Raw genomic sequence first — 27,049 nt, 5'->3', positions numbered from 1 at the left:
CAAGTTCTGCCCATAAAAAGCCTTTTCCCACATTAATTCCTTGAATCCAGGTCCTGTCCTGTTGCAGCTCTTTTCCAGGAAAGGGAATTTAAACACAATTTTGGAGGGAATGTAAATTAACTGGGATTAAACAGAAATACCTCCACAAATATAAATTCACTGGGAATAAACAGAAATACCTCCCCAAACCCACAAAATCCTGGGGGACTTGTTGCTGCAGGAGCTCAGGATGGAACAAAATCCCAGGCAGCCCAACCTCTCCTGTCCTGGCTTTCTAAAGGGAAAAAGCTGAGGGAAAATGAGGAAAATCTGGGGAAAAATTCCATTTTAACTATTCACATTTCTTAGCCCATTATCTGGGAAGATATTTTTTAGGATTTGATGGGATGAATTGAGGATTTTAGGGTTTTTTTACGATTGTAGGGATTTTTTTAGGATTTGATGGGATGAATTGAGGATTTTAGGGGTTTTTAGGATTTGATGGGAGCTGTAGGGTTGCTGTGACCCCAGAAATTCCCCAACACAAGGGAAATGTGTTGCTATTATTCCACCTCGAGCTGTTCCTTGGATCTTTCCTTTCCCAGCTCCTTTTGCTTTCCTTCTGTGTCCCTCTCGTGGTGACTCAGGAGAAATGGCCCAGCTGCACTGGAAAAACTCACTCTCCATTTTCTTCCCTATGGATTTAACCTTAAAAAAATTAGAATTTTGTCAGCATAGAGAATATTAAAAAAAAAAACAAACAGATTTTTTTGGTTGTTCTTTTATTTATTGGTATCCAGGTGTGGTGAAATAAGTAAAATTTTAAGGCATTTTCATTCAGGATTAGCTTTAAGGAAAAAGGGAAGAAAAAGGCAATCAACAGAGTGAGAAAATGAAGAAAAATGGGAATTTGGATGCATTTATTGCCCTTCCAGGACACTCTGGGTGCATTTACTGCTCGGGGTGGGAGTTTCCCTGAGCTCCTCCCTGCCCCCCCTCAGCTCCCCCTAGCCCGGTTTTCACCCATCCCAGGATAAAAATCTCCCATTTCCCCCCTTTTGGAGCCTGGGCTCCATTGGCTGCGCCCCCCTCACGTCACGGGGCTGCCCCAGCCTTGTCTCCATGGCTGGGAACCCCTGCAGACCAATCCCGGGATGGAGGAGGATGGAGGAGGATGGAGGATGCAGGAGCATGCAGGAGGATGCAGGATGGAGGATGCAGGATGGAGGATGCAGGAGGATGGAGGAGGATGCAGGAGCATGCAGGATGGAGGAGGATGGAGGAGGATGTCAGCAAATCCAGAGCTGCTGGGCTGCTTTGGAATTCCAGTCAGCTGCAGGGAAAGGCCTCTCCTTGTGCCCAGGGCTGGGGCTGCTCCCCAGCTGCTCGGGGCTGGCACTCCTCGTCAGCACCTGGGGACGATCAGCTGCACCTTCTCACCTCCTGCAAGCAGAAAATGGCTTTTAAAATATTCACTCGCTCGCGTTTCCTCTCCTCTGAGCTGCGGCTCCTGGTCCGCAGGGAGGCGGGAAGCTCACACCGTGAGAGGAGCTGTGCCAGCTCCTGCCTCTCGAAATTCCACTCTGGCTGCACAGCAGGCCAGCCCAGTGACTCACAGCCCGCGCTCTGCAGCAGCCCGGGCTGGAGGGAGAAAACTTCCACAAAACACCCCAGAAACATCCAGCCTGGGAGCTCTGCAGCCTGCCTGTGCGTCCATTTTATCCCCCAGAGCTCCCAGCATTGCAATGGAGCAGAATTATCCCGAAATTCCCAGGCCTGTGCTCTGTGTCGGTCCAAAGAGAATTCCAAGCCCCAGTTTAAACCAGTTTGGTTCTCCAGCTGCTTCTCCAGGCCGTGCTGGGGGATCCGCAGCTTCAGCACCTCAGACAGCAGCACCAAAGTGTCCCCAACGCCACCCTGAGGGGACAAACCCACTGCTGCTGGCACGGGAGGGACTCCTCCAGCTTGTCCCTACAGGCACCTGGGGCAGGGACAGGGACAGGGACCCGGCAGAGCAGCAGAACTTTGATCCCTTTCCAAGATTTTGAGGATTCTGTCAAGCAGCCAAAGGTTTGGAGTGTGTTGTGTTTATTAATAAATAAAGGTGTTTGCAGCAAGCAGCCACCTGGCTTTGTACTGGGTTTTTTTTCCTCCCCTCTGGTTCCACTTTCATGCTCAAATGTTATTTCACGCTTTCTCCCCGTTACTCTTTGGTCTGAACAGTTTATTCTGCTTAAAACCGACACGGATTCAGCCTCTCTGCAGAAGTGGTGATGCTCCTGTGTTCCCTGGATTTGTTTTTTCCCCTCCTTTTTGCTGCACAATGTTCCCAGGCCGTTTTCCAGTCTCCGTCTTTTCAGCCCAGCAGCTGCAGATCTGGAACACGTTGATTCAGGCCGGGCTTTATCCTACACCAAAAACAGGAATATAAAATCCAAGTTATTTATAAGAGAAGACAGAGATTTGCATCTCAACGTGGAAGGGAAGAGGGACTGACTCTCCAGCCTTTCCCAACACACAGGAGATTTCTCTTAACAGGGATTTGTCGTGTGCTGGTCGAATGGAATGGGGGTAAATCCAAAGTTTTGGGTTCATTTAAAGGTGGTAATGTGGTGCTCCCTTCTCTGAGCTCAGAGACTCCCAGCGCAGGACGCCCAGAGCAGCTCAGCCTTCACTCAGGGCTGGGGGTGTTACAGGCGTGACAGGAATCACAGCTGGAATTCCTGGAGTTCCCCATCCTTAATTCCCACTTAGCCCCAACAGGGGCTCAGCTCCAACAGGAACAGGCAGAGCTGGCAGCTCCTGTGGCCACAGGGTCACGCACCTCAGCCCTTCCCTCCCAAGTGTCCAGTGCCACCACATCCCCTCAGAGCGACCTGACACCTCAGCCCCTCACAAGTGTCCAGTGCCACCTCAGAGTGACCTCTCCAGGACCTCAGCCCCTCACAAGTGTCCAGTGCCACCTCATTCCCCTCAGAGTGACCTCTCCAGGACCTGAGCCCCCCACAAGTGCCCACGGCCACCACATCCCCCTCGGTGACCTCTCCACCACCTCAGCCCCCGCCCCTCATGTCGATGTCCCATTGGCTGCCAAACCCGTCACTCAGAGCTAGACACCGCCCATCATTTAATCGCAAGAACCCATTGGCTGCTAGGGCCGTCACTCAGAGCTAAGCCTCGCCCACCAACGTCTGCGATGGTGGGTGGCGCGCGCACTCATGACCTCTCGCCTTCATTGGCTGCTACGCCTGTCACTCAGAATCAAACCCGCACCCCCCCTTGCCAGGACACGCCCCACACCCCCTCTTAACGCTTATCTCGACGGCCCATTGGCCGCCAAATCCATCACTCAGGGCCAATCCCCGCCCCTTCCCTCCGCGTGCACTGGGCGGGCGGGGCTCGCACTCCCCTTCCCTCCCCCCCCTCATCTCAACAACCCATTGGCTGCCTCGCCCGTCGCTCAGAGCCAATCCCCGCCCTCCCCGCGAGGGCTGCGGGGCGGGGCAGCGCGCCCCCTAGCGGCCGCGCCCGCCCCGTACGTGCCGCGTGTGCGTCACCCCCCCCCCCCGTCCCCCCCCCCCCCCGCCCGCGCCGTCCCCTCCCGCGCGCGCGCGCTGCCGCCGGCGCGTCCCCCGCGCGCGCTCCGCGTCACCGCTCTCGGGCCTGGCGCGCGGCGGCCGCGGCCGGACGGACGCTCGGACCCGGCCGGACGCACGGACGCGGCTCCGCTGCCCTCCCTTCTCCCGCCCGTTGGCTCCGGGGCCTCCCGGCGAGCCGGCCCGAGCGCGGCGGCGGCGGCGGCGGGTTCGTTTTTGTGTGCGGGGGGGGCGCGCGGCCTGGTGCGCGCGGCGGATCCCGCCGCTCGCGTAGCGCGGCCGCCCGGGCTCGCCGAGGGGGAGGCCCGGGGTTGGGGCGGGTGGTGGTGGCGGAGCGCGGGGGGGAGCCAAGGCTCCCGGCCAGAGGAAACGCCGCCGCCATGAGCGTGGAGGCGTACGGCCCCAGCTCGCAGACCCTCACCTTCCTGGACACCGAGGAGGCCGAGCTGCTCGGCGCCGACACGCAGGGCTCCGAGTTCGAGTTCACCGACTTCACCCTCCCCAGCCAGACCCAGACCCCGCCCGGGCCCGGCCAGGCGGGGCCGGCGCAGGGCCAGGGGCCCCCCGGCGCGGGGCAGGGAGCTCCGGGCCCGCTGGAAGCGCAGGTGAGGCGCCGTGCGGGGCCGTGCGGGGCCGTGCGGCGGGGCTCGGGCCGGGGTCCGGAAGGGGCGGGCGGGCGGCGGCAGCCGCGTGGGGAGCGGCCCCTGCGGGCGCCACCGGAGCGAGTGGTGCGCGGAGGAAACTTGGCCGAGTCGCGATAGTTGTGTCGTTGCGATAGGGAGGTGGAGGTTCGGGTTGTTTCTCCTTAAAACAAACGCGGGGGGTTGGGGGGTGTTCGCTTATCGAAAGTTGGGCGCTGAGGAAATTCGCGTTTTTTACTTCCCCTCGCTAAAATACGCTTTGATTTCTTCTTGTTATTGCCGTGAATGTTAATTTTTTATTTCAGTTTCCACTTTATTTGTTGGGCTGGTTTGTTTCGGGGTTGTGTGGCAGGGACGGGCCTGAGACAAGTTCTGAGCTCTGCTTCCTCGTGGCTTAAAAACAGGTTTTAGTTTTGTTTTTTTTTTTTATTACAGCTGATGGTTGGTACCTAAAAGACAATGAAATTGTATTTATTTAGCAATTCACAGCTCGTAGGCGGGGGGGAATTAGGATTACAGCTCCCGAGAAGTGCTGGAAATGAAGATAACCATCTCAGTGTGCCCGTAGTAAACAACAGAAACACCGGAGGACTCTCCGTGTTTCGAAAAAAGCCACACTTTTCTGCAGTTTGGAGATCGTGGAGTATTCGGGTCCCTCACAGAAATCCCATTATTAACCATTAAATGCTTGTGCATCACCCACGAGTTAAGGGATGAGTTTGGAGAGGAGTTGAGGGCTCTGGGTGAGTTTTTACCCCCAAACCTAACGTCCCAGAGCTGCTTTTTGTCCCTTTATCTGCCGGGGCTGCCCCCGCTGGGTCTGTGAGGGGAGCAGGGAGCTCCTGCGGCTCCGCAGGTGTGCAGGGCAGGGCTGAGGGAGGATTTCTCCTGGCCCGGGGGTTATCCCAGCACACATTAATTCAGTTTTTGTGCCTGAAAGTGCTCGCTGACGGCAGGGATGTGCTCGGGTCGCTGGGAGAGCTGTTGGGTTGGTTTCTGTCGCTTCTGGATTTGGTGGAATCGATCCGGTTTGGGCATCGGGAGGTCAGAATTCTTCCCACCAGCAGTAAGATCTCTGGGACTGCACGGTAAAAGAGAGTTTGAATCGCATTTGATTTTAAACCTTTAATGGGGTGTGATGGCTCCAGAGCTCCCAGCAGGGAATTTGTGGCCAAGGAGAAGAAAAACCACCCCAAAATCAGCCTCATAAGCTGAAAGTCCAGACAGGAGGATTATTAATTGGCCTTTTTTTTTGTCTAAACACGTTTGAAAAAAACCTTTGAAGTCAAGGGAAAAAAAAACCAATAAAAGCTCTGGAGAGCACCTTCAGGTGCTGGTTTTGTCTCCTGGCTAAAAGAAAGGGATTTTATGTTGATTTTTTTTTTAAATCAGCGTGGTTTTGAGTTTCTGTGAACTTTTGTGGTCGTGCTGCTGCTCACTGTGAGGTTGGAAATGTCATTTTTGGGGAGGGGCTCTGGGGTGGAACAGGTTTCCTCCTGAGTGAGTTCAGCAGAGCCCGGGATCTGCTCAGACCTGCCCCTCTCCACGGGCTCAGGGCTGATAAAATCACAACATCTGGGGGCTTTTAAAGGTTCTGGGCAGGAGTTCTGCTGCCCTCACCAGGTAATTGAAGTTTGTTGTTCCTTTTGGCAGGAGGCTTCTTAAATAATGACTTCTGCAATTGATCAGGTTTTGCTTAATGAAATATTAGCCCTGGGATTATAATTAAAGCTCATTAAATCAGAAATGTTATTTGGATCTGAGGAGTATTGGAGCTGGAAGCTTCTGCTCTGCTGCTGCTGGGGTCTTTTTAAAAAGATGAGTTGAGCAGGGCAGGGCACCTCACGGTTTGGGAAAATATGATGGATTTTGTTTAAGGAATGTCCTTTCCCAATACATTCATTAACAGTTTAATGGTGTTACAATTGATTGACGGGCAGCTGCCAGAAGTAGGAGTAGAGCCCAAACATTTTCTGCAGAAAATTCTATTTCCATTGTTTCCTAGCATGAAATAAACGTAAGGATCAATTTCCTGGAGTGTTTCAAGAGGAATTTAAAATCCTCAGAGCAGCTCTGGCTGCCCTGGCTCCCTGCAGTGTCCAGGGAGCTCCCTGGGGTCACTGGGGTGCCCCAGTGGGGTTTTGGGGTCCCTTCCCACCCCAACCATCCCTGCAGTGTCCAAGGAGCACCCTGGGGTCACTGGGGTGCCCCAGAGGGGCTTTGGGGTCCCTTCCCACCCCAAACCATCCCTGCAGTGTCCAGGGAGCTCCCTGGGGTCACTGGGGTGCCCCAGGGGGGTTTTGGGGTCCCCTCCCACCCCAGCCATCCCTGCAGTGTCCAAGGAGCACCCTGGGGTGCCCCAGGGGGGTTTTGGGGTCCCCTCCCACCCCAGCCATCCCGGGTTTCTGCGGTTCCCCTGCTGCCTCGCTCTTCCCTCGGTGGGGTGAGCTCAGCTCGGCTCCTGGCGTGGCTCAGCCCGGCCGGGGCAGCTCCTAGGCCGGCGGTCTGGCCTGGGCAGGCCGGGTTTCATTCCCAGCCCTAACAAAGGCTGTTTTGTCCGGGCCAGACGAGTCCTTGTTGCTCAGGTCCCATCTGGAAGCGTCGCTCCCTCCCAGGGGCGAGGCTTTCCCAACTTCCTCCTCGGAAAGGGAAAGCAAATCACCCTGGCCGGGACCCGCAGAGCCCCGAAGGGAAAATCACCCCCGGCAGCGGCTGCCTTTGCCAGCCCAGCCCAGAATGTGGGGTTTGGGGTGAGAATCCACCAGCGGGACGGTGCTGAGGCCCCGTTGCTGGCCTTTCCTGGCAGAATCCCTGCTGGAGCTGAGGTGCAGTCAGGAATCCCTGCTGGAGCTGAGGTGCAGTCAGGAATCCCTGCTGGAGCTGAGGTGCAGTCAGGAATCCCTGCTGGAGCTGAGGTGCAGTCAGGAATCCCTGCTGGAGCTGAGGTGCAGTCAGGAATCCTTGCTGGAGCCTGAAGTGCAGCTCCTGGGAGCAGGGCTGGCTGAGGAGGCTGCAGGTGTGCTCACCTGGGGCTCTGCTCCGGGCCTGGGCGGGCGTGGCAGCTGGGAATGTTCTGTCAGCCCTGATCCGCGACTCGCAGGCAGCAGGGTCCCAGGATCCCGGCCTGATTTGGGTTGGAAAACTGAAATCCTTCCAGTCCTCGTCCCCAATCCCTCTCCAGCTCTCCCGGAGCCCCTTCAGGCCCTGGAAGTGGATCCAAGGTGTCCCTGGAGCTTCCCTCCTCCAGCCTGGCCTCGGATCCCCACAGGGAACAATCCCTTCCCAGCTTCCCGCCCAGCCCTGCCCTCGGCACTGGCAGCCACTCCCTGGCTCCCGTCCCCCCATCCCTGTCCCCAGTCCCTCTCCTGGACCCCTCAGGGGCTGCAGTCCTGGTTCACACCATCCTGTCACCTCCTTCATGGCACCGGGGACTCCCAGGTGGTTGGAAGGGCCTTAAATCCCACCCCAAACCCCCAACCCCATCCCAAACCCTGTCCTAAACCCCACCCCAGGGACACCCCCGTCCCAGGCTGCTCCAGACCCCTCCCGGCTGTCCTGGGGCGCTTGCAGGGATGGAGCAGCCTCGGCTTCCCCGTCCCCGCTGCTTCTGGCCCTGGCTCTGTCCTGGCCCTCGTTCTGTGTCCCAGGGGCTGTTTGGGGGAGCAGGCAGCCCCGGCAGTTTTGGGAGCAGTTCTGTGGCACCTCGGAGCTGCCGAACTCGCCGCGCCAGGAGCCGCAGCCAAGGTTTTCCCAGGCAGAGCAGGGCCCCTGCCAGCGCAGGTGCCCGTGCCAGGTTGTTAATCCAGGGCACGCAGGCTGGCATCTCGGGAGGGTTGCAGCAGTCACTTCCTCATCCAGGGCTGCCCAGGGCTGGGGCTGCACTCACAGCCAGGTGACATCACTGCTGCCTCCGGGGCAGCACAGCCACCCCTGCCCTTGGCCTTTCTGCCTTCTCTGCCTGAAAAAATCCCAAACCCAACCCAAACTTTACTGCTTTTTGTTTGAAAACAGGGAGGCAGTTTTGTGTGAGCACCCAAAAAATGTATTAAAATCAAACAGCCTTAAAATAAGGCATTGTGGGGTAGAAATGCCTGGGAGTGCTTGTGAGGAGTTCAGGTAAAGTCCAGCCTTTGGAATCCTACCTGGGCCAGATCAGACCTTGTTTATCTTTAGAGAAATCTCATCTTTAGGATCAGACCTTGTTTAAGAGAAATCTCATCTTTAGGATCAGATCTTGTTTATCTTTAGAGAAATCTCATCTTGAGGATCAGGCCTTATTTAGGAGAAATCTCATCTTTGGGGTCAGACCTTGTTTATCTTTAGGGAAGTCTCATCTTTGGGGTCAGACCTTGTTTATCTTCAGAGAAGTCTCGTCTTTGGGGTCAGCCCCCGCTGATCCTTTGCGCAGGGGCTCTCGGGTGGGCAGTGGGGTCTGGAGGGGTGTTTGTCTGCTGACAGCCGTGCAGAGTGTGTTGTGTCCCCCAGCCAGCTGGTGGCGTCTGCCCTGTCCCCTCGCGGGCTCGCGCTGCTCCTCCCGTGGGCTTTGATTCCCTTTTCCATCTTCCCTTTTGCACTTTCAGTTCCTCTGGGCTGGTGGTGCTGTTGAAGGGCAGAGCTTGGAGATAACAGCAGTAAGAGCCAGCCCATTTATTGATCTCATTTCATTTTATCCCAGTGCTCCTCGTTTCATGTGCAGAGTGGAGACAGCTGCTGGCTTTGGGGACAGTCCTGGTGGCTCAGGGCACGTGGGAAGTTGGCTTTGGGCTTTAACTCTTGCAACTGGCTGTTAATTTTTAGTTTTCATTTTCTGTAAATGAGGAATAAGCTGAGTTTGCTTCATCACAGCTTGAAGAGGGCAACTTTTTATTTATTTTTTTATGTCTTTTACAAAAGGTTTTGTGTTCTCAGCTTTCTGTCAAATTAAGTTGCACCTCCCAGAGAAACTGCATTAAATCTAAGTTGTTAAAATTCTGGATTCACAGACAGAGGCTTTGAGTGATTTCTGTCCTATTTGGCTGGTTAAAATTCACAAATAAATCTTAACTTTGCGAACATTGGGGGCTCTTAGTTATCCCTTTGATAGGAAATGACCCCAGCTCTCCTGTCAGATCTGTTGGGAATATTCCAGTCACTTTGGTGGCCCCTTTCCCACATTTTCCACTCAAAATTAAATGGATTAGGATAAACTTATCCCTGTTGAGCTTTTGGTGGGATCTTGGCTAAAGAGGGCAGAGAATAAACCAAATTCTGGGGTCTTTCCCAGCTCAGTATTGAGGTGTTAAAGCCTCTGAGGGCTGGAGAAATTAAACCAGGACACCTGGGCAGCCCAGGGGCCAACACCTACAGTGGCCATGCCAACATCCCAGTGTGACATCCCCACCTCCTGTCGGTAAAAGTGCCCAAAATTGGAGTTCTTTTGGTCAGGAGAAAGGCTGGGGTGGCAGAGTTGCTGAGACAGCACCAAATGTTGCAGAGTTCCGTGGTTCTGGCAGTCCGTGCTGGAGACAGGAATAGCTGGGGGAAATTCCTGCTCCCAGGTAGATCCCTGGGATAAAAAGAAGGGTGAGAAAACAGCTGCTGGGATTGTTGAAACGGAATCTTGTTATGTAAGGCTGTGGAAAAATGTAACTGCAGAAAAGCAATCTCCTTGTTTTCCTGCTTATCAGTTGGAGTTGAAATAATCCTGTGGAACAGGAGGTGATGGAGCAGGTATTGATTGTGGGCTTGCGTGGAAAAATACAACCTGCAGGAAAGCAGTCTCCTCCTGGAAACTTTATTCCAACCTAGCAGTTGGAGCTGAAATAATGCTGGAAAGCAGGAGCTGGTGGAGCACGCCCTGGAGCAGCTCCTGCCCGTGGTGTCCCTGTGCCGTGGGGGTGTGTAGAGCCCTTGGCAGCGTTTTCCTGGGGGGTTTTCGTGCCACACGAGGCTTGGGGGCTCATTCTGGGTGTGCACCCCCACGCCAGGTGAACGGTCCCGATGGGATCCTGCAGAACGGAGCCGTGGATGAGAACGTGGCCAAGACCAGCCAGCTCCTGGCAGAGCTCAACTTCGAGGAGGACGAGGAGGACACCTACTACACCAAGGATCTGCCTGTGCACGCCTGCAGGTGGGGCTTCCGGAGGGCACCAGGGAAAGGCATCCCGGGAACATCCCTGAGCTGCTCCTGCAGCTCCTGGCACTCTCCACATCTTCAAATCTGCAGCTGCCACGTCCACCTGTGGCCAGCTCAGAGCTCCCTGGGGGATAAACCCCAGGCTCAGCCACCCCAGGGGTGGGAATGTTAAATACTGAGAATGTCTAAAATTCATATTGAAAATATTCATTGAATATTAAAATATTTGTGACTCACCACAGGAATTTGGCTGCTGTTTGGTGTTCCCCAGTTTCCACTTCCCCTGATTTCTGTGCCCTGTCAGTCCAGGCAGAGCTTGGGTTTGGGTTTTCCTCTCTGCAATAACCAATCACTTGCTGGTTTCCCTTTGCATTTGCAGCTACTGCGGCATCCACGACCCTGCCTGCGTGGTTTACTGCAACACCAGCAAGAAATGGTTCTGCAACGGCCGTGGAAACACCTCTGGCAGGTAAAGGATGGAATCATGAAACAAAAATCAACTTTGTACTCATTTCCTCTCTCACATCTGAGCAGCCGTGCCCTGGGAGATGTCCCTGCATGGATGGAGAGAGTCAGGCACAGCTTTGTGCCCATTTCTCTCACTCAGAGCTCTCATGCCCTGGGAGATGTCCCTGCATGGATGGAGAGAGGCAGGCACAGCTTTGTGCCCATTTCTCTCACTCTCAGAGCAGCCATGCCCTGGGAGATGCTCCTGCATGGATGGAGAGAGGCAGGCACAGCTTTGTGCCCATTTCTCTCACTCTCAGAGCTCTCATGCACTGAGGGATGCTCCTGCATGGATGGAAAGAGGCAGGCACAGCTTTGTGCTCATTTCTCTCACTCTCAGAGCTCTCATGCACTGGGGGATGCTCCTGCATGGGTGGAAAGAGCCTCATCCTGCCGATGCGTGCCGCGATAAATAGATTTATTTGTGTGTTACTAATTGCTCTCAGAGGTGTTTCTGCTGTGGAGCTGCTGTCAGTCTGTGCTGTAAACCTGTCCTGTGTGCTTGCAGCCACATTGTGAACCACCTGGTGAGAGCCAAGTGCAAGGAGGTGACCCTGCACAAGGACGGGCCCCTGGGAGAGACCGTGCTGGAGTGCTACAACTGCGGCTGCCGCAACGTCTTCCTGCTGGGCTTCATCCCGGCCAAGGCTGACTCCGTGGTGGTTCTGCTGTGCAGGTGAGACGAGCTCTGCTCCCAGCTCTCTTTGCCATCTGGTTTCATAAAAAGCAGCCCTTGCTTTCATTTTGGCCCAGAATACATTTCATATCCTGGTTTGCCACTCTTTCTCCTTCAGGTGGTCACATGGAGTTCAGGGATGCAGCAAAGGGAGTTCTGTTATGTTGGGCAAACAACTTATTTCTGTGGAAAAGTATTTTTTTCCTAAATTCTGCATTCCTTAATGGAGGAAAGGTGTTTTTCCCTCTTTTGGGGCTTTGGGAGAGGCACAGCTCTGTTCAGGAAGTGACTCTGGAGCCGTGGAACAGCGACTCTCGCTCAGGGTGTTTTTCTCTCAGCTCACAGAGTCATTTGAGGCCACAATAAATCAGAAATTGCTCTGACAGGCTAAGTCAGAACTAAAAATTTATAATTGTGTGTGTTTTAATTCGATGCTGTCATTGTGTGGTTGCCAGTAGAAATTGTATTTCTGTGGAGGAAGTTCTGTTTGGGAAGCAACCTCTTCTTCTGGTCTGTGTGTGCACAATCCTCATGGATTAGAATCCAGAGGTGTCATATTTAATATCTTAAATGCATTTTCAGTCCTGGAATCACCCAAGCAACCCATCTCACAGTACTGAAAGAAGAAGTGAGAGATGAATTTTCCCAGCAGACTGGGGTTGTTTTCTTTGGGTTTTCCCTGGTTTTGAGCAGTTCCAGGAGCACAGCAGCCCTGTTTCCCCCCTCCACAGCAGCCTGTCCCTCGCTCTGCTCTGATGTCTCAACTCGTGGCTGTGTTTGGTCCTGCAGGCAGCCGTGTGCCAGCCAGAGCAGCCTGAAGGACATCAACTGGGACAGTTCCCAGTGGCAGCCCCTGATCCAGGACCGCTGCTTCCTCTCGTGGCTGGTGAAGATCCCCTCGGAGCAGGAGCAGCTCCGCGCCCGCCAGATCACGGCCCAGCAGATCAACAAACTGGAGGAGCTCTGGAAGGTACAGCCTGGGCTGCTTGGGGTTTATTTTACCACTTCTGAGGGGTTTTTAGGAGCTCTGGAAGGCAGAAGTCACACTGGGTTTAAATCCTGCAGTGCCACAGTGCTCAGAGGATTCAGGAAATTATTGAGAGGTTCACCAAGCTGAAAACAACTTTCCTTGCTCATATCAAGACTTGCAAATATTTCTGCTCTAAGTGATGCCCAGCAGAGCAGGGAATTGCTGCTCACTCAGTTATGGGGGTTTTTGTGCATCCTTTAAAATGTAAACTGGGTTTAATATCATCTGTAATGCCCTGGTGTAGCTTTCAGGGTGGTTCCACCTTGCTGTCAATCCCTGTATCAGTAAAACACAGTTTCACCTGTCCTGCTGTCAATTTTTATCCTTCCAGCTGTGAAACGAAACATCTCTGCTTTTCTTTCCAGGAAAATCCATCTGCAACCCTGGAGGACTTGGAGAAACCTGGTGTTGATGAGGAACCCCAGCATGTCCTGCTTAGATATGAAGATGCTTATCAATACCAGAATATATTTGGTCCTCTGGTCAAGCTTGAGGCAGATTATGATAAGAAACTCAAGGAATCTCAGGTAAAATACGTGAGATTTGCCTTTTGAGGGACTCCTGGCCAGTGCTGGGGTCAAACTTGGAATTAAAACACAAAAGGAGGCCTTGAGTACAATAAATAAATCAAGGTTTGAACGGCTGTGGTGCAGCAGCTCTGGGGTATCAGCAGTGCTGGAGAACCCTCACAGTGAGGGCTTTTAAGAGCTGGAAACACTTGGGAACCTCTCACCTCTTCTGTGTTGAAGTTTTTCTTTCCAAAAACCACCTTCTGTCCCAGAAGTGCAGCTGTTTGTTACCCCCAGACACTGCAGTTCCCTGGCAGGGAAATGGGAGTTCTGAGAGCTCCTGGGAACATTTGCTGAGTGTTTGAAGGGGGGGGAATTACACAGCTGCTGAGCAGCACTTGCTTTCTCACCATGACTCTCAGAGCAGAATTCACCTTCTGCAGGGGCTGTGAACTCAGCCACAGGAATAAACAGATTTTTGTGACATTGGAACAGCAAGTTTCGTCATTTCTGCCCTGTTTTGAAGCACTGGACTGTGGTGGTTGGCAAATAATTCTTCAAGAAAATAATAGATGCTGTTTTTTTCACCCTCAGACCCAAGATAACATCACAGTCAGGTGGGACCTGGGCTTGAACAAGAAGAGAATTGCTTATTTCACTTTGCCAAAGACCGATTCAGGTGAGGACACCTGGGCTGCCTCTTTGCCAGGGGTTTTGTTCTGCTTCTGAATACAACCAGCCCTCAGAGCACTCTGAGGGAGGCTCTGGAAGGTTTTTGTGGTTGTTGAGAGCTTTTTTGCCCCTTCCTTTGCAGACATGCGCCTCATGCAAGGAGATGAGATCTGCCTGAGGTACAAGGGAGACCTGGCCCCCCTCTGGAAAGGAATTGGGCACGTGATCAAAGTTCCTGATAGTATCCTTTACTCCAGAGCCCTCAGCAGGGCCAGGCCAGAGCTGGAGTCGTTAACAAGTCATTAATTACCTCCAAAAGTAATTCTCTGCTAATTTAAAATTCTGGGGGGGTTGGAGGGGGGGGGGGGGGGGGTCTGCTGAAGAAAATCACCAAAATTGGGGAGAATAAAATTCAAATTTTTGCTCGAAATTACTACTTAACGAGGTTCTACAGATTATGGTGATGAGATAGCCATCGAGCTGAGGAGCAGCGTGGGAGCTCCCGTGGAGGTCACTCACAACTTCCAGGTGGATTTTGTGTGGAAATCCACTTCCTTTGACAGGTACTGAGGCGGCACCTCCCAGCCTGGCAGGCCCTTCGTGCACTTGTTGTGTAGAGTTTTGTTCTTTGCTTTCACTGAGTGGTTTTCAGCCCAAAAAATTCGTCTTGGTTTGGCAGCACCCGCAGAGATGTCAGTGCGTGCTGAGCAGCTGGTTCAGAAATGGAATCAGGGGCATGAAATGCCAGCTGCTCTCACTTTGAAGGGTTTGTTGCAAAGACATCGAAGGGAGAAATTTACCCCATGTTTAATAATGCTTGAAACAGAAGAAGAAAAACAGCTTATAGTGGAGCTTCCTGAAATTGCTTTAAACTGTTAAAATATCAGAATTTGGCTCTGGAGCCCACAGGCCTCAGCCAAGTCTGTGTTTGGTAAGGCAGGAGTTGGCTTCTTAGCCTATTATTAGAATTTCCTGCTAGTAATAGATCCTATTATTATTATCTTATATATCTTATTATCTTATCCTATTATTTTATTCATTATGGCTGCAAATTTTCTTCAAATCTTGCACCTAAATCCCTGTCACGGGTTCTTGCACCTGAAATTACTGTCCCAGGTTCTGTCACCAAAGCTGGTGTTCCTCCCCACGGTTTTCTGGGAATACCTGGTGATGTTCACGTGGGGAAAAGGCAAAATCTGAGTTCTCAGGGTGTAATTTGTGATTTGAACTCTGTCAATGAGTGTTGGCCGTTGTTCTCTTTCCCGTTGGTGTCTGGTACCTGGGGAAGGACACCTGGGTGCTTCACACTGATCTTTAGCAATAATTTTCCTGCTTTTCCTTCATTTCAGGATGCAGAGTGCTCTGAAGACGTTTGCGGTGGACGAGACCTCAGTGTCTGGGTACATTTACCACAAACTGCTGGGCCACGAGGTGGAGGATGTCATCATCAAATGCCAGCTGCCAAAACGCTTCACAGCCCAGGGGCTCCCTGATCTCAACCACTCTCAGGTAAGCTCATCTCCTCTCTCTGCACAGAATGACAGACAGCATTTCTAAATGGAGGTTAAACAGCTTAATTCCTGTGCTGGGGATGTTAAATAACAATAAACCTTTTTTTTTAAAATTTTATTTTTAGGTTTATGCTGTCAAGACCGTCCTGCAGCGTCCTCTGAGCCTTATCCAGGGTCCCCCTGGCACTGGGAAAACAGTGACATCAGCCACCATCGTGTATCACCTGGCCAGGCAGGGCAATGGGTGAGAGCTGCTCTCTGAGCCGTTGTGCCTGAGGTTGATTCATGCAAAGAATCACCTTGGTTTAAAAGGCAGAAATAATTTGTGCCATTGAACTGCATTTTCTGGGGAGACTTGGGCTCGTTGCACAAAATACCCTTCCCCAGCACATTTTTAGGGGATGTGTTACTACTTTTATTTTATTGCAAGCCTAGTGGAAAGAAATTCCAGTTTATTGAGACTTGGGGCTCGTTTTGGGCTGGTTTTTGGCTGGTTTTTGGCTGGTTTTGGGCTGATTTTTAGCTGATTTGGGGCTGATTTTCCCAGGCCTGTGCTGGTGTGTGCCCCCAGCAACATCGCTGTGGATCAGCTGACGGAGAAGATCCACCAGACTGGCCTCAAGGTGGTTCGTCTGTGTGCCAAGAGCCGCGAGGCCATCGACTCCCCCGTGTCCTTCCTGGCCCTGCACAACCAGATCAGGAACATGGACAGGTGAGGAGTGGGGAGAAGCCTCAGCTTGGTGTGGGTGGTGGGCACAGCTGAGGGGTGTTGTCACCGCAGCACCGTTGTTTGCTCAGTGGGTTGATTTTGTTTCATAAAAATCACTTTCACTGCAGTCCTGCGGAGTTGGTTGGGCTGTAAAGCAAAATCCCTGGGTTCTTTTCAGCATGCCGGAGCTCCAGAAGCTGCAGCAGCTCAAGGATGAGACTGGAGAGCTTTCCTCTGCTGATGAGAAGCGTTACCGGGCGCTGAAGCGCACGGCGGAGCGGGAGCTGCTCATGGTGAGGGCCCAGGACTGCTGCCCCCCTGAACCCCTGGGGCTGCACCCCCTGAACCCCTGGGGCTGTACCCCCCAAATCCCTGGGGCTGTCCCCCCAAATCCTTGTGGCCACCCTGAATCCTGGCTGCCACCCCAAATCCCTGGGGCTTCCCCAGATCCGTGGTGCCCTCCGTGGCAGTGCTGCCTCCGTGGCAGTGGTGCCCCCCGTGGCAGTGGTGCCCCCCGTGGCAGTGCTGCCCCCGTGGCAGTGCTGCCCCCGTGGCAGTGCTGCCCCCGTGGCAGCGGTGCCCCCGTGGCAGCGGTGCCCCCGTGGCAGCGGTGCCCCCGTGGCAGCGGTGCCCCCGTGGCAGTGGTGCCCCCGTGGCAGTGGTGCCCCCGTGGCAGTGGTGCCCCCGTGGCAGTGCTGCCCCCGTGGCAGTGCTGCCCCCGTGGCAGTGCTGCCCCCGTGGCAGTTCCCCTGTGGCACTGCCCCCGTGGCACGCTGACGTGCTCGCTGGCTGTCCCAGAACGCCGACGTGATCTGCTGCACGTGTGTGGGAGCTGGAGATCCCCGGCTGGCCAAGATGCAGTTCCGCTCCATCCTCATCGACGAGAGCACGCAGGCCACAGAGCCGGAGTGCATGGTGCCCGTGGTGCTGGGGGCCAAGCAGGTAACCCTGCATCCCCTGACGGGGTGGGGGAGCACAGCAGGGGACACAGCACCGAGCAGCCACGTTCCCAGTGCAGGCACTCAGCATTGTTCCTTTTCTGTAACATAAACTTACCTGGCCTCGCTTTGGGGTCAGCCCTGCTCATTTAGGGTTAACCATGTTCATTTTGGGGTCAGCCCTGCTCATTTAGGGTTAGCCATGTTCATTTTGGGGTCAGCCCTGCTCATTTGGGGTCAGCCCTAGTTTCTGTTCCCTTGGCCTGGAAGGTGTTGGTGCTGTTGGAACAATCTGGAGAGTGAGTAAGGTTTTATATTAAAATGATCTGAAAAGAGAGTGCCACTAAAGGTTCCTGAGCCGTTGGGGAGAGCTGAAGCCTCACAAGTTAGAATGATTAATTGCTGACATGTCAGGGAATGGTTTAAACTGACAGAGAGTGGGTTTGGGTTTTATATTTCGGGGAAATTGTTTCTGTGAGGGAGGGGAGGGGCTGGGATGGAATTCCCAGAGCAGCTGTGGCTGCCTCATCCCTGGGATTGTCCAAGGCCACGCTGGAGAGGAGCAGCTCCAGGCAGAGCTCAGAGCCCTCCAGGGCCTGCAGGGGCTCCAGGAGAGCTGCAGAGGGACTGGGGACAAGGGATGGAGGGACAGGAGCCAGGGAATGGAGATAAAGTGGGAAAGGGAGATGTGGGTGGGTGTTGGGAGGGGATTCCTGGCTGGGAGGGAATTCCCAGAGCAGCTGTGGCTGCCCCTGGGTCCCTGGCAGTGCCCCAGGCCAGGCTGGAGCAGGCTGGGATGGTGGGAAGCGCCCCAGGGTGGCACGGGGTGGCATTTAGGATCCTCCATTTCCCAGTGGGATATTTCTGTTACTCCAAACAACCTCCAACAGGCAAACTGAGCTATCCCCAACCTCTTCCCCCAGCTGATCCTGGTGGGTGACCACTGCCAGCTGGGGCCTGTGGTGATGTGCAAGAAGGCGGCCAAGGCCGGGCTGTCGCAGTCGCTGTTCGAGAGGCTGGTGGTGCTGGGCATCCGGCCCATCCGGCTGCAGGTGCAGTACCGCATGCACCCCGCGCTCAGCGCCTTCCCCTCCAACATCTTCTACGAGGGCTCCCTGCAGAACGGGGTCACTGCAGGTAAGGGCTGCTGCCAGCCTGGCCAGCACCAGGGGCACCCAGGAGCGGGGCTGGGAAATGCGGCAGGGCGTAGCACGGAGCAGTTGCATTCCCACTGTAGGCACACAAAGATTTTCTCTTTCCGTCATACAAACCTGGCTGACTTCATTTTGTGATAGTCCTGTTCATTTTGGGGTTAGTCCTGTTCATTTGAGGTCATTGGGGGTTAGTCCTGTTCATTTGGAGTTTAGTCCTGTTCATTTGGGGTTAGTCCTGTTCAATTTGGGGGTTAGCCCTGTTCCATTTGGGGTTAGTTGTGTTCATTTTAGGGTCAGCCCTGCTCATTTAGGGTCAGCCCTGCTAGTTTCTGTTCCCTTGGCCTGGAAGGTGTTGGTGCTGGTGGAACAATCTGGAGAGTGAGTAAGATTTTATATTAAAATGATCATCTGAAAAGAGAGTGCCACTAAAGGTTTCTGAGCCACTGGGGAGAGCTGCAAGTCTTGAGCAGGGATCAAAGCAGGCATTCTCTCATCTGGGTTTGGTTTTTTAATAAAAAAATTTGCATCACGCTTCATTTTGAGGCTCTTTGATATGGAAATTGCACGGTGCTGTTGCTGATTTGTTCTGCTCCCTGTTGCTGTGCTCCTCAGCTGACAGGGTGAAGAAAGGCTTTGATTTCCAGTGGCCCCAGCCTGACAAGCCCATGTTCTTCTACGTGACCCAGGGCCAGGAGGAGATTGCCAGCTCAGGCACCTCGTACCTGAACAGGTGAGCAGAGCCTGCTGTCTGGACCTGAGCGTGCAGGGCAGGGCTGCTGCTTCCTGCAGGAGAATCCCCATCCTGCTTTAACAGAGCCTCCATGGGGGCTGCAGCCTGAGCTGCGATCCTGGGTGTCCCTGGGCTCCTCTGGTGGCAAACCAGGGGGAAGAGGCAGCAGGGGGAGCAGCTCAGAGCTGAGCTGAGTGCAGGAGCTCACCCCCACTGGCTGAAGAAGGAGCAGGGTGTGATAAAACGCCTGATGTGGGTGAATTTTGGGCCAGCAGGAATTGCTGATCAGGTCACATTTTGAATTCCAGTAACTCCTCAGGCAGAATCCTGAACTCAGATTTACTTCAAAAGGGATGGAAATGAACTTTTTTTTTTTTTCCCTTTTTTCTGCACATTCAACCTTCTTTTTCCACAAATAAATGTAAAATCTGCTCCTCTTGGGTCACGATTGTTCACGTGCCTGGCAGGGAAAAAACTCAGCCCAACTTGTGAAGAAAATATCAGCTGAGATATTTTTAATCTCAGTCTGTTTCCTGAGCAGCATGTGCAAGACTGGCTACAGTGGAGCAGATTGTGCAGAGACAAACAGCACAGTGCTGGGCTGATAGGGGACATTGACATCCAAAACATTCTGTATTTAAAGCTTTAAAGATAAAGCAGCTGAAGGATCTGGGGGATGTTTGGAATGATGTTGATTGTGAAAGTTCCACGTTTACATTTAGCAAGAATTCCCATTTGGAATTGAGGAGGTTTTGCTGTTTGTTGTGCAGCTCTGAGAAGGTGGGGGTGAGGTCTGCGTGGTGCTGAGGCCTTTGGGATGTTGGTTTTGGCCCAAATTCCTCTGTGCGTGTCCAGAGCCAGGAGCTCCAGCTGAATTAATTGCAGCACTCGAGCAAAATTGATCTTTCCATTGAAGCACCCTCACGTGGGAGGCTTTTAAATCCCATTAACTTCCTAAAACCTGAGCCCTGATGCCCTGACCCTCCTTGGCTGACCCAGTCTGCCTCTCCAGGACCGAGGCTGCCAACGTGGAGAAGATCACCACGAAGCTGCTCAAGGCTGGGGCCAAGCCGGACCAGATTGGCATCATCACCCCCTACGAGGGGCAGCGTTCCTACCTGGTGCAGTACATGCAGTTCAGTGGCTCCCTGCACACCAAGCTCTACCAGGTACTGCCACACCAGCCCCCGAGGCACACATTGGGAAACTCTCAGTGTTTTTAACGTTTGTTCCATCTGCAGGCTCAAGTCTTTTGAGTTTTTCAGTTGGTTTTTGTTAATATCGATGGGGTTTTGAGTTTTGAAGTCAGTTTGGTTAAAACCAGGGAGAAGAGTTAGGAGGTACCAGTGGGAGCAGGGGAAGGGGAAGGCCTGCTGAAATCTGTGTGGGAAGAGGCTGCAGCAAATCCTCTGAGACAGGAGGGAGAGGTCACTGTGGAAAACCTTGTGCCTTCAGCAGCCCTCCATGCCAAGGGACGTGCGGGAAACCGAGCAAATAAATCCTGGTGGCCACAATTTATTTGCTTGGGAACACATCCTGCCACCAGTGAAACTCCTCTACCAAACAGGAAAATGAGCTGCTGCAAACAGGACAGTTCTGTGTTTAATATGGTCTTGTTTTGCAAGATTGAGAACTTGAGCAGTGTTTTCACTGCGGGGAAACTTGGTGGAAACATTTTTCCCTGTGCCAGGAATGATGTGTCCCTCTCACTGAGGTTTCTCAGAGCTAATTTGGACCTCTCATCCTACAAATTTTGGAACAGTCAGAACTTTTTGGCAACGTCCTTGAGCAAAGAGAGCTGCTTTGCAGAGTTTTGGGGAAACAGGAGAAGCATGAAGCTCTGAACATGAAAGCAATTTCTCCTGAACTGAGACTCCCTGTTCCCCTCTGGGGAAGCTGCTCAGTGCCCAGAGGAGTTACCAAATCATTCCTCCCTCCAAAAACAACATTTTTCTCAGCTGATGGAAGGCTCAGAGCGTGGCCAGGGCCCCTGGCAGTGCCTGCAGGTGCCAGAGCTGTTTTGCTTCCGTGCCTGAGGTGTTTTCCTGCGTTGCAGGAAGTGGAAATTGCGAGCGTGGACGCCTTCCAGGGCAGGGAGAAGGATTTCATCATCCTGTCCTGCGTGAGGGCCAACGAGCACCAGGGCATCGGCTTCCTCAACGACCCCAGGAGGCTCAACGTGGCCCTGACGAGAGCCAGGTACGGGAAACTGGCCGTGGAGGGAGCTGCAGGACACAGGAACAGGGAGGGGTTGGGGTGCAATTCCCAGAGCAGCTGTGGCTGCCTCATCCCTGGAGGTGCCCCAGGCCAGGTTGGAGCAGCTGGAAGGTGTCCCTGCCCGTGGCAGGGCTGGCACTGGATGAGCTTTGAGGTCCCTCCAGCCCAAACTGTTCCGTGCCATTTTCCTCTGCTCATCTCAGCCCCTGCCACCACTTGGCATCAGTAAATTTGGGAAGTCACCATGTCCTTCCCGTTTCCAGCACGGATCCCTTCAGCTGCTGCTTTGTCACTCCAGCAGCCATTTTGTGCCCATCTGGCTTTTTTTGGTGGCTTTGATTCCAGAGGGGCAGAGGTGGAGCCCAGCACGGGGGGCTTGGTGGGACACAGGGCCAGCCTGAAGGAGGAAGCTGCTGCTGCTGCAGGAGCTGCCTGCAGCAATCTCCTTCCAGCTGTTGAGCCACATCTGGAGTGGCTGTGTCAGCAATTGCAGCTGCATCAGAGGGAACCCGGGGCTGCCCCAACATCAGCTTTGAACATCACCAGCCGTGGTTCCTGTGTGTTCACAGGTACGGGGTGATCATTGTGGGGAACCCCAAGGCGCTGTCCAAGCAGCCCCTCTGGAATCACCTCCTGAATTACTACAAGGAGCAGAAGGTGCTGGTGGAGGGGCCCCTGAACAACCTGCGCGAGAGCCTCATGCAGTTCAGCAAACCCCGCAAGCTCGTCAACACCATCAACCCTGTGAGTGACCCCCGCGCTGCTGACAGCAGCAATTAGCCCCCGATGGGTTAATTAATCCCAAATGAGTGGGGTGAGCCACCCACGCAGCCTCACACCCCCACAGGTTTCCATTCTTGCTGCCTTTCGGTGCAGCGTGACTTCAGGGGGAAGCAGCTGCTGCTGTCCCCGGGCTGAGCAAACGTCGTGATTTCTTTTGAATTGCAGGATTTTATTAGGGGTAAATCTTGAGGTGAATGAAGTGAAATGAAGGAACTGGTTTGTGTAGAAAGGGAAAACTCACTCTTAACCCTCAAGCTGCAAGTTTTATACTTAATTTTTAACTTAAATTGTTATTGGGGGAGCTTGGCAGCCGCCACAGGACAGTGAGTGGAGCAAGGAACTGCCAGGGCCTCAGAATAGACTGAGAACTCATCAAATGTCTCACAGTTTGGGACAGGCTGCTGGAAAATCTTACTTTTGGTGTTCAGGATGTGGCTGAAATAATAATTAAAGGTTTTCTACGTGTTAGAATTAATTTCCACAACATTTGTGCCATCCGTGGAATTTGATGGATTTTTACCCAAACAGCTTCCACTGAGGTTGCAGTGCAAGGTTTTCTGGGGGGGAAAAATGAGGATGAATGCCTAATTCCCAAAATCTCTGCAGGGTGCCCGTTTCATGACCACTGCCATGTATGATGCACGGGAGGCCATCATCCCTGGCTCTGTCTACGACCGCAGCAGCCAAGGTAAAGGAAATCCCCAAAATTCACTTTTTAGGGGTTTCTTTTTTTTAGGTTTTTCTTTGGGGTTTCTTTTTCCCCTAACCAGCCCCTGAGGGGGGTCGCATCTTACACCCTTCAAACTTTGAAACTTCTTCAAAGCTGTTAAACTTTGTCAAATTTTGAATTTGTTAAAGATTTAAACTTCAAACTACAGAAATGGAATTTGAGAACTGGAATTGATGGAATTCGAAGACTGAAAACGTTTGGGATGAGTTTAAGGGCTGAAAATGTTTGGGATGAAGTTGAGGCTGAAATATTTGGGGTAAATTGGAGACTGAAGTGTCTGGGATGAAATGGAGGCTGAAAAAGTTCAGGATGAATTTGAGGCTGAAATGTTTGAGATTTAATTTAACAAGTGAAAATGTTTGGGATGGATTTGAGGGGTGAAGGGCTTGAGCCTGGGTTTTGCTCTCTGTAAATGGACTCCCAGGCTGACATGTGCAGAGCAGGTGCACAGTGAGGGCAAAGGAGTGTGAGAAGCATTTCGGGAATCGCAGGTGGGGCTGTGAGGAGCAGCTGTGGGGTGAGCCTGTGTTGGGTGGATTTATGGAATTTCCAGGTGTGGAATCCACAGCGAGGCAGAAACGCTGCTGCCTCCGGGCAGGGGGAGCTCGTCCTTTTCCCTCCTGCTCCAGCCAGAATTCCTGCAGTGCCTGTGCTTTCCCCCTCCCCAGGGCGTCCATCCAACATGTACTTCCAGACCCACGACCAGATCGGGATGATCAGTGCTGGCCCCAGCCACGTCACTGCCATGAACATTCCCATCCCCTTCAACCTCGTCATGCCCCCGATGCCACCCCCGGGCTACTTCGGCCAGGCCAACGGCCCCGCTGCAGGTAAAGGGGCAGAGCCAGCCCGGGAGCCATCCGGGAGGGATCCAGTTCCCTAAAAAACGTGTTGGTGCCTGTCGGAGTTCTCACTGCTGGGGGGCTGGGCTCTTTCCAGGCCGCGGTGCTCCCAAAGGGAAGACGGGCCGCGGCGGGCGGCAGAAGAACCGATTTGGGATTCCTGGCACGAGCCAGTCCAACCTCCCCAACAGCCAGGCCAGCCAGGACGTGGTGTCCCAGCCCTTCTCGCAGGGCCCCCTGACCCAGGGCTACATCTCCATGAGCCAGCCCTCCCAGATGAGCCAGCCTGGGCTCTCCCAGCCGGAATTATCCCAGGTGAGCTGAGCGCGGCTTTGGGATTCCGGGAGCTGTTCTGGGGTTTGTGGCTTTGGGATTCCGGGAGCTGTTCTGGGGTTTGTGGCTTTGGGATGCAGGAGCTGTTCCTGGGGTTTGTGATTTTTGGGATGCAGGAGCCGTTCCTGGGGTTTGTGATTTTTGGGATGCAGGAGCCGTTCCTGGGGTTTGTGATTTTTGGGATGCAGGAGCCGTTCCTGGGGTTTGTGATTTTTGGGATGCAGGAGCCGTTCCTGGGGTTTGTGATTTTAGGGATGACGGGAGCTGTTCCTGGGGTTTGTGTGGGTGATCCATGCCTGCGCCTCCTCCCTCCTGAGGGAAACGAAACTGAAACTGCTCTCAGTGACTCAGCTGCAGCGTTTCCAGCCTGCACTGATGGGGGCATGAAAGTGAAGTGCTGCTTCGGCTGATAAACAGCTCAAAAACCCCTTAACGTAGGGACATAACAAAAAAAAGCAGATTTAAAAAACCCAAATGCTCTCAGCTTTATGGCTAACCTGGTTCTGCCTTGCACTGAGCTGGACACTGATGTTGAGGCTTCCCTCACCTCTCCCCTTGCAGGACAGTTACCTTGGTGATGAGTTTAAATCCCAGATTGACGTGGCGCTGTCACAGGACTCAACTTACCAGGGGGAACGAGCATATCAACATGGTGGAGTGACGGGACTGTCACAGTATTAGAGTGTAAGGACCCCTGCGCCCCTCCCCATAGCTAATCTGTCCCCTCCCTGAGCTCAAATGTCCACATCCCCTGATTTCAACTGTCCCCTCCCTGATCTAAACTGTCCCCTCTTCTGATTTGAGCTGTCCCCTCCTGGTTTGAGCTGTCCCCCCCTGCTTTAACTGTCCCCTCCTGGTTTGAGCTGTCCCTTCCTGCTTTAACTGTCCCCCCCCGGTTGAAGCCTGGCTGGTGAGCAGGGCCTCCCCTAACTCAGCTCTCGTTCCGCCCCCAGGTTGAGGAAGAAGAGCTAAGCTTGTGTGGAGCTTAGTTCATCAGCATTTTATTCTGGGTAATAAAAAAAATAAAATAAAATGGATACCTGTTTTCCACTGCTAAAACTGAAGCACCACTGCGTGAGAGCAACAGGAGAAAGAAACCAACCAACGGAGAGGAGAGAGAGAGAGAGAGGAGCGCGCGAGAGAGCCACTGCTGGAGCTCACTGAGACAAGGAGATGCGAGAGGAGACGGAGCCCTGAGGACTGGCTGCGCCCGCGGGAGGGACTCACCCAGGAGGGCTCAGCCGAGCCCCTGCTCCCCCAGTCACCCCGCTCCGGAGAAGGGCCTTAACGCAGGTTTCACTTCATTCCATACTTCTCTTCGCGAGCAGGGCGCGGACTTTTCAGAGCGGATGGGGAGAGGAAAACCCTCATCTCAGAGTTGGGCTCGTTCCGTGAGGGGCACTAAAAGTGTTTTAGCGGGAACTGGTTACGTTTTAGAAGCAGAGTATCTGAGAGAAGGGGGGAAAAAAAAAGAGAGAGAGAAAGTCCCTGCCTGGGTGACGGCCAGCCGAGCAGAAATCCAGCTGCTGCTCAACTCTGAGGTGCAGGTTTTGTTGTCCAACACTGGCTCTGAAATTTGTTGTCATCGTGTCGCCCACATTCTGAACGAGGTGGTTTTAAAGAGATTCTTTCAAAAAGAGCACTGAATTTTTTAAGAAGTTTTGTCTCTGAATTCTTAGTGGTGGACCTGGGAGATTTAGATCCTTGTTCTGAGAAGCTTATATTACAAAAAAAAAACCTTAAAAAAAAAACCAAAAAAAAATGTTTCAAACAAAAATTAGAGCACCATCCTTGAGAACTTTCAGTGTGATTTCAAGTTGCAGCAATCAGCCTCTTCTTCCTACATGGGATAGGTTTAGAGTGAGAGGAGCCTGCGTGCTCGAGCAGGAGGGTTTCAAAGTGTTTTCTGTATGCTTTAATTGGCAACTGTCTGGACTCTACTCTGTGAAAAACAGCCTTTCTGTAAGATGAACTTTATGCTTGAAAGGGGACGGGTTCCTGTGCCCTTCGGCCCTGGAGGGAAGGTGCAGCCAGGCCTGCTTTGGTCCCCGCAGCTCTGGGGGAGGACTAGTGGAAATTGGGGATTATTTAGGATGGAAGGAAAGGCTCCACGCCACTGCAGGAGCAGGATGGACAAACGGACAAAGCAGGCAGGTGGTGGAAGGTGGTGGCCTCTGAGAGACAGAGCTGGGTTTAATTTGGGAGGACGGGTCAGGCTCTGGGGTGGTGAAGGCAGGAGAGGGACAGAGGGAGGTGTTGAAGCCAAGTTTCCAGGGGGAGAGAGTCTGAGCAGACTTTGCTTTGCGGGAGCAGAGCTCTCAGCCCAGCTGGGGATCGGGGCTGCGAGGAGCCCACGCGGAGGAGCCGTGTCTGAAACACTCACGGGGACACTCGGGAGCTTTTCATTTCTGTCCAAACCTTTTGTAGGAACAGTGCAGAGAGAGAATCGATTCCTCCAGCCCCATTCTTAGCAGATCCTGAATTAGGGTAACCTCTACCTCCCAACTGGCCAGCAGAGATGGATCCAGAGCCTGGCTGCTCCCAGGCTGCAGTCAAGCTTTACACTCAAAGGGCTCCAAGTGTTTCTGGTCCTTTATTTTGGGGGGAAAACTCAAAATACCTCTCATCTGAATGTACTTCAAACAGCTCCAAGCCCGTTTTGTAGCCGGGGAGGGGGGAAGCCCTTTCATTCCTGTCCTTCCTGGAGATCCCTGCCCTGGATTTGCTGGATCTGCCCCAGAGCAGCCCTGGTGTGGAGCACCCCAGCCCGGGAGGGACGAGCTCCCCAGCCCGGGGGGAGCTGCACAAACTGCAAAAGCCACAACCAACTCAACTCACAAAACCCATTCTTTTCTCATCCAAAGCCTCCAGAGTTTAGATTCTAAAACAGTGAAAGAATGGAGACACAGGCCACCTTCCTTCCTCGTGAGATGGACTTGTTTTATTTATTAACATTGCCGAAGGGCTTTTTAATTTTTTTTCCTTGGTAGGCTGCGTAGTGGCGTAGACTTTTCGGGTAGGTTTAAGCTGAACCCCTCTGTGCAAAGCTATCCATGAGTAATGTAGCCCCCTCCTCTCCCCTCACCCTTTATTTCACTGCTGGGAATGCTTGCCTCTGCTTCGTGCTGGTTTTTTCCTTTGTAGCAGTTCAAACTCTTTTGAGTTTTACAAATCCAGACATCAGTGCTAGCACGGTGTTAAAACTCTTCTTTTTTTTAATTAATTAAATTTTTTTTGTCTCAGTTTTGTTTTAAAACCTGTTTGTCATCAATAAAATAAAATAATAAAAATGAATAAACAGCTCTTGCATTCGAGGTGGCCCCTAAGTTTCAATGAGGAAACCATGCAACGTTCATTAAAGCTTTAGCCTGATTGTA

The 27,049-nt window shown here is 53.1% G+C and overlaps 1 protein-coding gene and 1 long non-coding RNA gene across 3 annotated transcripts; one reads left to right on the top strand and one right to left on the bottom strand.

Annotated features, from left to right (window-relative positions):
- Nucleotides 1-2,050: 2,050 nt before the first annotated feature.
- LOC119712527 lies at nucleotides 2,051-4,134 on the bottom strand. The gene is made up of 2 exons (XR_005259838.1): nucleotides 3,997-4,134; nucleotides 2,051-2,387 (listed from the first exon to the last, which is right to left on the bottom strand). It is a non-coding gene; the product is annotated as an uncharacterized LOC119712527 (long non-coding RNA).
- Nucleotides 3,589-27,049, top strand: UPF1 (UPF1 RNA helicase and ATPase). Of its 2 annotated transcripts, none has more exons than XM_038163842.1 (24): nucleotides 3,589-4,180; nucleotides 10,183-10,325; nucleotides 10,711-10,800; nucleotides 11,347-11,514; nucleotides 12,304-12,484; nucleotides 12,910-13,071; nucleotides 13,648-13,732; nucleotides 13,868-13,966; nucleotides 14,171-14,288; nucleotides 15,075-15,234; nucleotides 15,362-15,480; nucleotides 15,784-15,948; nucleotides 16,124-16,238; nucleotides 16,744-16,887; nucleotides 17,807-18,020; nucleotides 18,650-18,767; nucleotides 19,780-19,936; nucleotides 20,824-20,966; nucleotides 21,554-21,728; nucleotides 22,374-22,455; nucleotides 23,166-23,327; nucleotides 23,437-23,654; nucleotides 24,234-24,356; nucleotides 24,626-27,049. In XM_038163842.1, the coding sequence occupies exons 1-23, from the start codon at nucleotides 3,956-3,958 to the stop codon at nucleotides 24,351-24,353; spliced, it is 3,363 nt and encodes a 1,120-aa protein (XP_038019770.1). In that variant the 5' UTR covers nucleotides 3,589-3,955; the 3' UTR covers nucleotides 24,354-24,356; nucleotides 24,626-27,049. The 2 variants fall into 2 exon arrangements, with proteins under 2 accessions (XP_038019770.1, XP_038019772.1); XM_038163844.1 differs by having other exon boundaries at nucleotides 3,590-4,180; nucleotides 14,180-14,288.

This window comes from Motacilla alba, chromosome 28 (genome assembly GCF_015832195.1).
Source record: "Motacilla alba alba isolate MOTALB_02 chromosome 28, Motacilla_alba_V1.0_pri, whole genome shotgun sequence".
Taxonomy (NCBI): domain Eukaryota; kingdom Metazoa; phylum Chordata; class Aves; order Passeriformes; family Motacillidae; genus Motacilla; species Motacilla alba.
This window is presented reverse-complemented; position numbering and strand designations above follow the sequence as displayed.